The following is a 12,311-nucleotide window of genomic DNA, read 5'->3' as shown; positions in this document are numbered from 1 at the left end:
TTTATTGTTATTATGACAACCAACATTGCACAGACCACCCTAAACTTTGGTCGGAACAATGCACGGGTTTGCCTATCTTCTGTCAACGATTATCTTTTGTAAATAAATGGATACAAGAAAAACACTCGCTGATATTTAACAAGTTTATTTCCGGAACTCATATTTATCTTGCGTTACGCAATTTGCGTCAATAGAAAAAGCTTTTCACTTCCAAGCGCTCCCCCCTAGACATCACTGCAATTATGAGTTGTTAATTGTCCTTCGTTGAAGTAAGCGTAGAATCAAGCATTAAGTTCGTTAATCAAATGAAATTTTGCGAAAATAGTGCTAGGGTTAGGGTTTGGGTTAGTTGGGATTTTAAAAAATAATCCTGAATGCTCACGGTGTCAGTCTTTATTTTTCTACTTAACTTTGTTGCTTCAGCGTCAGAGCACCCTTTACACTTATTCCTTCTTGCCAAATCAGTGCCAATCAGTGCTCTGTTAGTGCCAGACATGATTGTGTCATCAAAATTGCACTGACACCTTAAACTCTCAATTTCTTGATGCGAAATTGAACCCAAAGTGACAACCAAACATTTTCCTTTGCTTGCCAGTTCAGACTCTTAATTGCTTCTTAAATGAAAACTGATGTTTTTAGCATTATTGATTTCAGTAGCAATCGATAATTTCTTCTGTCGGAAATTGAGGTTCCCCGCCGCTTGCATGTCTAGATCGCTCCGGTTACAAAAACTTTTGTTCTGGTCCTTTCCTATCAAATAATAAATGAAATATATCGCAATTGACCTGTGAACGATGAGGTCGATATTTGAAATATGCACACACAGATTTCAGGCAATTTTTCCCAGGAGTATAAAGTCTTCAATCAATTCCTGAAATAAAAAACAACGTGTTTTACCTATTACTTGCGATCAAATTCCGGATGCAGAGCAAGTAAAGCTTGGCTCGTTCAAACATATGGCTCTGCAGTGTTTCTCTCGAACATGGATTATATCAAACGAGAGAAATGCTAATATCTCTTAACTTCAATAGAACGGGGCAAGATCGGCTTCCAGCATTTTTTTTAATGCAACAACTCATTTCTCGAGTTTTCCTGTTAGGAACGGATTGGCCGACTTCGATCGGTTTTTGCAAACGTTTTCAGAGAGTTCTTGTTTCCACTGTTGTTAATGGTAGTTTCAATTATCAAAATAACTATATACAGCCGTGTTTATTATCAAGTTCACTGACCCGAGGCTAAGCGCTGTTTGTTCAACACGATGAAATTTTTTCAGAATGAGAATTTCCAAGACTCTAACTCCATCAGTCAGCTGGGAAAGGACGGATAAAACACAGCTTTTCATGATGAAGGCACCAAACACATCTCAAAACAGCGAGGTAAACAGTTAATTTCTGAATTGAATTTGTAATTTGCATCGTGTGCTCAGAGGTAGAGGTCATTCAAGGTCACCAGGATGAAAGATGCCGATTATTAAAAAAAAAGTAAATGAAAAAATTCATGTTCTGGCCTGTGCAAAGTCACATTTTGGGAGGAGGTCAAACTTTTAAGGGATCTGAACACAATTAAAAAATAAAAGCTATTTTATTCTGTAACGATGTGGCTTTGAAGCTCAGTTGGAAGCCAGTTGCCTGACGAGTATCTAGGGGACGTAAAGATGCACGCTGTCGGAGCCTTATTTTTTCTGCAAAGTCTTCAATGGCAGTTCACAAGTGTGATCTTTTAGTGTTATTTGTTGTTTCATTTACTTCATAGCGCAGTGGCTGGGGGAGGAGGGGGGCAGAATTTCTCTTAGGACTGGAATGGTTGAAAAACTATTGTAAGAGTATTAAACGCCGAGACAAGCGCGCGGTTTAACCTAGGTGGAGAATCCAAAATAGACTTTTCCCATCCTACCTACCGCCATCGTTTGTCATTTTATCCCGCTATTCCGCCGCAATAAACATTTTCATTCCGATACCGCCTGGTTAAACCCAAGTTGCTCTAGTTCACCCCCTTATTTATGCTGATGGACAAATTGTATCCTTTGCAATATTGATAATGTACTCTTATTATGGAGAAAGGCAAAAACTTATTCAAAACATGTTTAGCCGGCTTATAAAAACGGTTGTTGGGCAGGCTTTATAAGTGAGACAAAAACTTCACCTACGGAGGATTGAACTAAGTGGTCATTCTTTTCTGAAATGTTTTGGTTGGAGTTAATATTCAATTTTAATGAGGAAGTTCACCAGGCTTTTGACCGCCTTTGTCTGGTCAAGGTTATGTTGACAATCCGCGAAAAACTTTAAAATGTAGATGTATGAGCCATTGACATATAAAGCCCACTGTTCGGTCGCTACAAATGTAGGCGTTAATATATGGTTGAATAGAACAGAGCATTTTCAGTGAATAAATACGACGGAAAATGCATTATTGAGTGCAATTTCTTTATTTTCCCAATCTCCCGTGTTATCGGTAATGTTCGGTGCTATTAACCCTTGGCTAGCTGCGGAAAGTTGTATATACATTTATCACTACACCGGTATTATGCAGCCGTGTGATTGTCTGACCTTAACAAAAGGCATTTGCTGAAACTAAGTCTTTCATGGAACCGACTCGACTTCGACACGTATCCAATTTCACCGGTATTATGTTTTCTTTTTTCTGAGCCTGAGAAAAAAATTAAGTTTCCTCGCTTATAAAAAATTTTGTTTTACGCCTTGGTGGACGAAAAGAGTAAAAGTTTTCTGGTTACTGGTTGTTTACTTGATGATAAGCAGTGACAAAAAAACAAACTAGTGCCCTTAATTTCTGCTCTTTCCAGTCCTCTCACCCACCCCAGTCCCCCTCCACTTTCTATGGTAAAATCAGCAGGGTACAAGTATAAGTATCGCTTTGACAGTAGGTGGTTTGCACGTTACGTCATGTTGGTGGACGTAAACAATAGATATCTCATTAGCTTCTTTTGTTCGTCCATCAGCATTTTGTTCCTTTCACCATTGTTACCTGTGTCTCTAGAGATTGGTTGCAAACTACCTATTAGGGTAATTCCTGTAATTTTCTAACTTTTTGCGGGGTGGGGGTGAAGCATCATTGTGATTGTTTTGACAAGACTGAAAATGGGGATATATTGCGCCTATTCCTGTGAGTAAACAAAAATCCTCTAGATACACGATTTTGTATTTCGCTGATTAACTATTCTAGAAAGGCCCGGAGATATCTTTTGACACAATGTGACAAGTTTAAGATGTGAAGCGAAGGACAATTGACGAGGTTGAAAGGGCTCAAAACAGATTTACCATGTAATCTTTAGGAGATCTTTCTCAGATAACAATACCTGGCACGACAATCTGATAAGCCAACTCGAGGACTTTTTCATTTTTACGATTGAGTTAAAAAAAAAAAATACATGAGCATCAGATAACAACAAAGAATGGGTCCACTGCCTCTACAATTTTCCCTTTCCAGTTTTAATTTGACATTAGGCACGAGTGGTCCATTTCAATCTCTTCTCCAGTTCGAGTGCAAGGATCGTGCAAGCTTTTGTTCCAAAAGTTAAACGGCAACGCCTAATGCTTTAATTTTAAAAATTGAAATGCAATTAGTCTTCTGAAGTGTTACAGTGGCATTTGATGGCATAGTAGGTTGTTTCAATGTTGTAAGTTTACACGATTTCTTTTTTTTTTTTTGTAAAAAAATCCTCCCCACCCTCCCAGCCCTTGCTCCCGTCTTTTCGCTTCGTGATTAAATTACATTCAATGCCGTCTTGTCTTGGTGTTCAATGACTTAGTTTTCCTGAATATTCATCGGGAACTTTTTCTTAAATCTATGAACTTCCCCAAATAGCAATCGAAGCACTACGGAAGGTTAATGGGAGAAGAAAAGCCTTATGAGATCAGAGACAACCTTGCGTGATCCTTGAGGGGTCCTTTTATATAAGTGACGGCTCATCAAGCGACCCATCTGACATTTGGGTCTATATTTGTGCACGTGGATTAAAATAAGATTTACAACTTCCGAGATGAAAGTTTGCCCTCAGAGTAAGATCATCTGTCAATTAATCACTTTCAGCACGAAATTATGTTGCTCGGGTGTTCTTGACCTTAAAATTACTGAATCCTGTCCTAAATTATAAATACCTTATGAATAAAGGCTGATAGTTTCGAAAGAAACTGTTTGGGGCTGCGTCGGTGGGAGTAACGAAATAATTTGGATATATCAAAAAAGTTGAAATGGTAAATTGGCCACCGTAACGATCACAAAAGCTGACGTTTCGAGCGTTAGCCCTTCGTCTATTCGCCCTTCCTCTATTCGCTCCGACGAAGAGCTAACGCTCGAAACGTCAGCTTTTGTAATCGTTACGGTGGCCAATTTACCATTTCAACTTTGTTGATATATCCAAATTATAAATACCTTACTTGTGTTAAAATTCGCGTGGCACTCATTTTCGCTCAGTTTTAATTTCGCGCGATTTAATTTCGCGCAGCTTTAAATTCGCGCAGGACATTTTTCTTTTTCGGTTTTTTTACTAGAGTTAACAGACGCAATTAACCTTTTTGTCATTACACAATTAAAGAATAGCACAGAATTCGCGTAAACCTAAAGTAAGTTTTTTACCGCCCACTGCTGGCACATTTTTTCACGCAATTATTTTTGTTTGTTTGACTACAGAAGAATATCGCATGGTTTGTTCAGTTAGGTGAAATCAACAACAGCGACAACAACAATTTATTTGTATTCCATTTACACAGATGGTATGGCCTATGATAACATTAACATTAATAGTAATTTGTGAAGAAAATGCAAAATAAAAAGATATTATCCAAAAGAAACAAAAACTTCTTACAGGGAACCAGAAAGAATCCCGACAGAAATTTCTCAGGTTGAAGAAGATGATCATGAAGTAATTTTTTATTTATAATTTTTGATGGTAATCTGTGTACGCATAAATAGAACAGATAACTTGCCTTTTTAAAAACCAACCTCTAATTCTCACTGAAAAACTCTTTAGTATCCAGTGATAATGTTAACTGTTGTAATATTACCATATGTAATAGTATTTCGTAGTACACTGTGTAATTCTCAATTCTTAAGTTGTCAATAAAGTTAATATTTAATTTAAAACCTTTCCGCGCGGATTATATTTGGCGCAGTATGAAATTTCGCGCACTTACATTGTGCGCAAATTCTAGTACTGCGCGAATTTTTATACAAGTAAGGTAAGCGAATTTGTCCTCAGGGCATTAAACTTCTCTCGGTTTTTCTTGTAAGAATATAGGAAATTGAGCCGGTAAGGATAGCTCTTCCTTTCTTCTTGACTGCATGGTCAATAATTAAGATGACAGAGCTGCGAACACGAGGTGCGAAGCATCGATTTGTCTCACTCCTCACACTGATCTGAAGCTCATTTTAATGGCACGATCCGTTGTCGCATACTATTGCTGGCTAACAGTGTAACTGAATAGGTCACCCTACACCTGACTACGTGCGCGCGCGCGCGCTAACGCGTGTGTGCAATGAGACGACGCTTTGTTCTGATTGGCAACCTGACCGTTTCCGTCAATTTTTTAAACACGGGATCGTGATATCCTTCATTCAAACAGCTTTTTCTCGATCAAAATAGGTGAATATAGCTTTGTCTTTTTTATGGTTACTAGTAAGCCAGTAAGCATATTGTTTATACCTCGACTTTGTCTCTGACCGCAAAACGTAACAAAAACAATGCAAGAGTGCATTGAAAAGAAAAAAAATTGAAGAGAAAAAAAAAGTCGAGCCTTGCCCAAACAAGCCTGGCTATTTTATTGTATGTAGATTTTCCTCGTCTGTTTATCCTGGAAAGCCAAGTTGATTGGGAAAAGATGAAGAGGAGAATCTCCTCCAAATACGATAGTCTGCGACTAGAAACGCTCCAATCTTAAAATATTGTGTCAGTGCTTTCCTGTTATAATATACCGTTCTCAGTAAAGCAGGTCTGCTTTGCTGACTTGCTGCAACCCTCAATAATGTTCAGTGCATTGTTACTTTAACCCCTTGGAAAAGTACTGAGACAAGTATAGAGAATATGCATACTGATATTATGGTGGAAAGGTTTATTTCTCTTGAGTTGTTGGCATCTTACTTCCCTTTTTCAAACTTGCCCCGGGTTAGGGTATCGTGAGCATCAAACATCAAAGTTTCGTACAAATTATCCATTTCTTAATGCCAAAAGGAAAGAGGAGATAGCAAGGAGCTAAACCTGAAGATCTTTCTGTGGAGTGGATGGAGATCTTCTTCTGCTACGAGACCTTCATCATTCCATTTCAGGTTGTATCATTTCCATTGATCTTCAGTTCAAACATTGATTCACTTTCCTCATCTTACCACCCATTGTCTTCCATGTCATTCTCCTCTGTCTCTTCATAACAAGAGTCATCTAACAAATCTATTTCTTGTTGAGTGACTGGATATAAAGTTGGAAAGAGTTTTAAACTCCACTCCTTAAGTTTGAAATTATGTCGACGACCACAGAGGTGCTTCACCTGAGGATGAGATAAAAGGTAATTTTTTAATAAACACCCCATGCTGAACTCAAGAGTTGTTTATGACATAATTATCTCACACACAAGTGTCCCAGCAATCTAACAATTCCATATCAATTACCCTTGTGGTTTTTTTTTTCATCCTTATTGCAAAATATCATTGATTTTATTACTACTAGCATTAAAGGCTACAAAAATTCTGTAATTTCAACCATAACAAACAAAAGAGCATTGAGTACTGATGATATTTCCTTATGCCAATCAGGATATCCTGGTATTAAAGGCACAGAATAAACAAAATTGATATACATTTCAAGCAGGATACTTCTATAATGCGATGCAAAATCTTACCAGTTTCAAGAAGGCATTAGTACCATGGTTAAATTCAAAACTATATCTTGCAAAAAATGGTAGGATGATACTATGGATGGGTTTTTATCACACCCAGGGGGTCAGTATACACTGAAAAAGTAGCACAGTTTGGACCTATTCTTCCCAATAGCCCATTTCCAAATTTCCTTTTGAGCTCTTTTTCAAAACGAGGCCTGGTGCTCAAACATTCTTGTGAAAATGAGTTTAATTTACATGTGAATGAAAACTTATTATCATATGAAAGAATGAGCACGTGGACTCGCTTTGAAAAAGAGGTTATAGGTAATTCGAAATTGGACTATTTCAAGCCAGTCTATCATCAAAACTCTTGCAATAATACTTTTGTAAAATTACTACACTAAAAATTCCTACATTTGCCCCCCCCCCCCCCCCGCAATACTCCTAGTTGCCTAATACCATAGCGCCACAGGGTTTACAATTCATTCAACATGGACAACTAATGTTTATTTTCACTCTCAAATCACCCATTCAGATTGACTCATAGTTGCCTAGCATTGTGGCCGCCACAGGGTTTTCGTATTCATGATTGTGAGAGGACTCTGCTAACAGTCTCATCACGGACAGCTAGAGCTTACTTTCACTGTAAACTCACCCATTCAGATTGTGAGCTAAGAACAAGATCACAAGCCTGGCAAACCCACGCTCCTTCAGAGTCTTTGCGTAATTTAATCTTTCCGTGCTTCTTGGACGCCATGTGGTCATCATACATCTTAAGAGAAGTGAACCTTTTGTTGGGACATAAATCGCATCGCAGCTTCTTGGCAGCTGTAAGCTACAGAAAGAAGATTGTTTGAAAGTCATCACAGCTGAAGGCTACTTAATCATCATATATTCCATTTGTATTACAACAACATAAGAATACCGGAAAGACACGTATATAACATAACATATATGTACTTACTTGTAGTCTTTTGAGACTCCGTTTTGATATTTTCTTGTTCACTTTTGTTAAATTGTCACAATCGCTGTTGTTTACCTCTTCGTCCGCCATTTATTACAACTAATGTGACCCAGTTTCTCGCGGTTTGTCCTTCGAAAGCCGCTGACAAGTTATAGCCAGGCGCTTATGCATCAATCATGGCGGACGGGTTGACGAACGTTTCAGGGAACGAAATGTGTGAAGGAGACTCAGGGCAACTTCCGGCATCAAAGCTTGGAACCAAAGAATTGTAAGTTATTACAAAATGAAAACACACTTAAAAAATTTGTCACACAATTTCAACAAATTTCCCTATTTTGAAATCCTCACTGAAGGTAAGCTTACGACTGGGTACAACTTTCCATCGATAAAAAAAAAAATTGTCTTTGTTTTTCAGGTGTTTGTAAATATCGTAATTCTCAGTTACTCCACCTAAAAATTTTGTGTTTGAAATTTTTTGTAGTTCAAATATTTGTACCCAGTTGGATAGTTATAATCTGAAACAAGTTAGGAACATCCAATCAGAAGCATGAGTCAGCCTTGTGGAGACTCTTTTTAAAATCTGAATTTTTTTAATATAAACCAAGCTCTGTGTTAGAGAACAAGTCTCGGAAAGATTTCCGTACAACCTCATACCAGTCAAAAACAAAGCTGAAGTCCCAAAGGTAATCTGTTATTTTGCCTGTTTTCTTTTATCCAAGAATTGTATGCATAATGAAGTATGGGGTTATATGGAAATCTTGCCTAACTCTCCTACGAAGTTCCACTGTCCCTGATCTGAGGTATGCATCTTGCATCTTATCTCCCCTCAGGAGTGTTACTTGAACCGAACAACACACTCTTAATCCTTCTTATATGCCTGTGATGTATGATCTCTCTGTCTCTTAATTAACAGTTGAGCTGGAGAACATGCAACAACAACAACAACAACAACATTGACTTTATTTTTTAAAATGAAAGAAATAAAGGCTTTTGTAGCCCGCAGTTAGCAAAGCTATTCTAAGCGGGCTACCTAAACAGACACTGTATAGGCTTTCACACATACACACACACACACACACACACACACACGCACGCACACACACACACGCAACAATGAAATAAATAAATAAATAAATGAGCAAATAAAAATAAATAATAAATAATAGTAGTGATAATCATGTTAAAGGTTTCAACTGAGCCAGTCACACAAGGGAGTTTTTAACAGGTTTTTAAAAGCTAATCAGTTGAAATACAAATATAAGCTAGAATGACTGCAAGGTAATGCAGTCATTTTCTAACTTTACTACGTTTATTTCTCATCTTTTAGCTGGGATGAAGCCTACTCTACAGAATTGGGTAATTTTCATGATACTGGTGATGTTGGAGAAGTCTGGTAAAGTATTTCCTGTTAGAGTTGTGTTTTGGACTGTTATCAATCTTGTCATAGTGATGTGTACACTATTTCCCCATGACTTTACATGTATATTCTGCTGTTTTAGTTTCTGATATTTCAACATTGCAATCCTTGGAAATAGTCTTGTCCTAAAATGCTTATATTTGTTGCCTACATGGCATCATTATATCACATTTAAAGAAAGTCTTGACCTCTTGTCTGTAAATATCCATCATTTTGTTGTCGATTTTAGGTTTGGGGAAAGCAGCATGAACAGAATAATAAAATGGATCAAAAATTGTCCAGACATAAGAAAGACATCACTGTTTTTAGACTTAGGATGTGGAAATGGCATTCTTCTTGTGAATCTTGTAAGTTAGGTTTTACCACATCAGGGGCCACGGAGGGAAGGGGGGGCTGGTAGGGCTGCGGCCCCACCACTTTTTTTGTGCCCCCACCCCCACTTTTTGCACTAAAAAGAAAAATAATTACTATGATTTTATTCCTTTTTCGATTTTCAATATGAAAAAATTATTTTAAATTGTCAGCCCTCCCACTTTACACCTTGCTCCGTGGACCCTGCACATACATGTATGTTCTCTCACTCCTTCATGGAAAGTGTACTGTGGCCTATGTTATGAGGGGAAGCACCTTCATGATCACTGCCTCACAGCGGAGGGGTGGGTTTGGTTTTGCACAGTCATGCCAGGTAGAATGTACTACTCCTGATAGGGCTAGTTGAATTTATCTACTGGTAGGGTAGGTGTCAAAGTAAAACTTATCCTCCCACTCTCAGGGGTTTCATTATATTTTTTCAACAGGAGGGCAACTGGTTTTCACAGGTGGGGCAAAACTTTTTGAACTAAACTTCTTTATAAGATAAACCTTCCTCCAGATTGTTAAACCAGGTGGGCAAAACCGTCCTTACAGCCGGTCAATTTGGCCGGTGCCCAGCCCTTAATGAAACCCCTGCACTCTATGTTAAGGGGGTCTGGCTCAGGGCCAACAACATGTTCTGTAAAATGAGGAGGAGTCTGCGACCATTTTCTAGGTTCAGTGTTTGAAAATGGAAAAAATGAAAAGACTTTTACGCAAAAATGGTACCTTGAATTGAAATGCATTGAAGCAGGTGGCAGTAAATAAAGTGTAGGAGAGTGCTTGAAGTGGAGGTTTATACTGATGTGCTGTTCAGGTATGTACCAGTGCATGGAGTCTTGTATCTGTATTTTTTTTTTCAGGCTCAGTGTGGCTACACAAACTTAATTGGTGTGGATTATTCAGAGGGAGCAATCAACTTAGCCAGATCCATTGTAGTAGCAGAACAAGTTAGCATTAGATTTCAGGTTTGTTTTTCAAGTTTGATAATATTAATTCCCAAAAGTGTTACAGCATAGACCACTTTCATTAATGGCTGCCGAATTAATATTATTTTGTTTAAATTTAAATTAGTCTTTCTGGCCTCGTTCTCTAGTACAAAATTCAAAAGAATACTTTATCTCAAGGGAGGCCAGAAAGGCTAATTTAAATTTAAACAAAAGAATATTAATTCCGCAGCCATTTTTGAAAGTGGTCAATTAGAACTGTATAATAGAGAGTTTTATATAAATATCTGTCAAATTCATAAGGAATAAACCTTTTGTGTCCAGCTTCTGTGCTGTACGCTTGTATACATGTACATCCATGCTCTTTTTTTTGGTCTGAGGAGGGTTTGGGGGCGAATAAAGCTCTCTTTTTGATTGGTTATATAATTTTGGTGCACTCCTTGCTCCAATCTTGTACAGTTTGTGTTTATGAAGCTCTAGTAATTAGGTGCAATGTAGGTTCAACTAGTCATACTGGGATAGACCCAGTATTACAAGCCAGGACTTTCCTTAAGTTCTGTTATTTTGTATGTCATTTTTGTATGTCATATCCCCCAAAACTATCCTCCTTACCCATCCATGAATAAAAACCAATCTCACAAAATAATGTTTGTGCAAATGACAGGTCTGTGACATTTTAAGCACATCAGAGATTAGTGCCCTGTGCACTGACAGGAAATTTGATGTGTGTCTAGACAAAGGAACTTATGATGCAATCAGTCTCAATCCAGAAGATGCCAAGGGCTGCCGGGTAAAGTACATCGACAATGTGTTTAGTCTGCTTGCAGCTGGTGGACTCTTCATCATCTGCTCCTGTAATTGGACAAAGACTGAACTACTTGTGCAGTTTAAAGACAGTAAGTATAAAGAGATTCCTGGGCTCTTTTTGATTTTAGAGAACTTTCTTCACAACTGTTCTCTAACCTGAAGGTTACTTTTTTGCTCCTTGTTAACTCACCCTGCCATTCTTTTTTTTTGTTGCCTTTCAATAGAATTTGAATTTTTAGAAGATCTTCCTGCACCCTCCTTGTCATTTGGCGGTCAGACAGGAAACACAGTCACAACTCTGATGTTTACAGCGAGAAACACGTGACAATAATGGCTGTCCTACTAAAACTTGTAACCACCAACACATGGTACACAGTATAAAGTGTACTTCAAAACAAAGCTATTCCAAGGGACACGATTTGTTGATTCCTTGTATTACTGAACTGAAGGAGGTCTGGTAACGTGTTCGGTCGAACCTGATGATTTCACAAAGAGCCAACCTGGCTGGCCTGTAGTTACCAGTACATTTCATACAATTTAGGGGCACAGGACTGAAAACTAGGATTATTTTGATCACGTGAGAAGGAGACCTAAAGAACTGAAAAACAATTGAAAAAGACTGTGGACATGAATTTTGTTATCGCCATGAAATCGGAAACAGGAGAATAGTTGTGTTTGGTCAAAGAAAAGCTCCCGGACGTAATTACCTATTGAACTTCGTTTTATTTTTGTGAAAAAGAACTTTGGGAATAAGTTATTCGCAACCGTTAAGTTGGCTTTGAAATTCAAAATATGAAAAAGAAACTATAATAGCTGTAAGAGGTAATTTGAGTCATCTCCAGAATATAGGGAAATCCTTACGTTAACTACACAACTGCACTGTTAATAACGGAAAATAAATATGAAATTACCATAACTTCTGAAGACTTTTAAAGAGGGTAAAATAACTTCTTTACTGTCGAGAGTGCTGGAAGTAAAAGGAGGGGCAGTCTTGCTTCAGC

General features: G+C 37.9%; 2 protein-coding genes across 3 annotated transcripts; one reads left to right on the top strand and one right to left on the bottom strand.

Annotated features, from left to right (window-relative positions):
* Positions 1-4,689: 4,689 nt before the first annotated feature.
* LOC111338903 (uncharacterized) lies at positions 4,690-7,901 on the bottom strand. Its single transcript, XM_022945450.2, has 3 exons — positions 7,789-7,901; positions 7,480-7,659; positions 4,690-6,494 (listed from the first exon to the last, which is right to left on the bottom strand). Exons 1-3 carry the CDS (start codon positions 7,876-7,878, stop codon positions 6,333-6,335), a joined length of 432 nt encoding a protein of 143 aa, XP_022801185.2. The 5' UTR covers positions 7,879-7,901; the 3' UTR covers positions 4,690-6,332.
* On the top strand, positions 7,892-12,226 carry LOC111338902 (EEF1A lysine methyltransferase 2). 2 transcript variants are annotated; one of them, XM_088759961.1, is made up of 7 exons: positions 7,892-8,056; positions 8,508-8,588; positions 9,116-9,181; positions 9,435-9,552; positions 10,420-10,524; positions 11,168-11,399; positions 11,535-12,226. In XM_088759961.1, the coding sequence occupies exons 1-7, from the start codon at positions 7,965-7,967 to the stop codon at positions 11,633-11,635; spliced, it is 795 nt and encodes a 264-aa protein (XP_088616087.1). In that variant the 5' UTR covers positions 7,892-7,964; the 3' UTR covers positions 11,636-12,226. The 2 variants fall into 2 exon arrangements, with proteins under 2 accessions (XP_088616087.1, XP_022801184.2); XM_022945449.2 differs by lacking the exon at positions 8,508-8,588.
* The last annotated feature ends 85 nt before the right edge of the window (positions 12,227-12,311 follow it).

The sequence above is a fragment of the Stylophora pistillata genome, chromosome 5, assembly GCF_964205215.1.
Source record: "Stylophora pistillata chromosome 5, jaStyPist1.2, whole genome shotgun sequence".
In the NCBI taxonomy this organism is placed as follows: domain Eukaryota; kingdom Metazoa; phylum Cnidaria; class Anthozoa; order Scleractinia; family Pocilloporidae; genus Stylophora; species Stylophora pistillata.
The sequence above is the reverse complement of the archived record's forward strand: the minus strand, read 5'-3'. Positions and strand labels throughout refer to the sequence as shown.

Excerpts from the sequence above, each read along its gene's own strand:
- LOC111338903 (XM_022945450.2), bottom strand. The coding sequence starts at position 7,878 with ATGGCGGACGAAGAGGTAAACAACAGCGATTGTGACAATTTAACAAAA. Across the intron at positions 7,660-7,788 it reads GGAGTCTCAAAAGACTACAA|CTTACAGCTGCCAAGAAGCT; the intron begins GTAAGTACATAT and ends TTCTTTCTGTAG. Across the intron at positions 6,495-7,479 it reads TTAGCTCACAATCTGAATGG|GTGAAGCACCTCTGTGGTCG; the intron begins GTGAGTTTACAG and ends TCTCATCCTCAG.
- LOC111338902 (XM_088759961.1), top strand. The coding sequence starts at position 7,965 with ATGGCGGACGGGTTGACGAACGTTTCAGGGAACGAAATGTGTGAAGGA. Across the intron at positions 8,057-8,507 it reads AAGCTTGGAACCAAAGAATT|AATTGTATGCATAATGAAGT; the intron begins GTAAGTTATTAC and ends CTTTTATCCAAG. Across the intron at positions 10,525-11,167 it reads AAGTTAGCATTAGATTTCAG|GTCTGTGACATTTTAAGCAC; the intron begins GTTTGTTTTTCA and ends TGCAAATGACAG.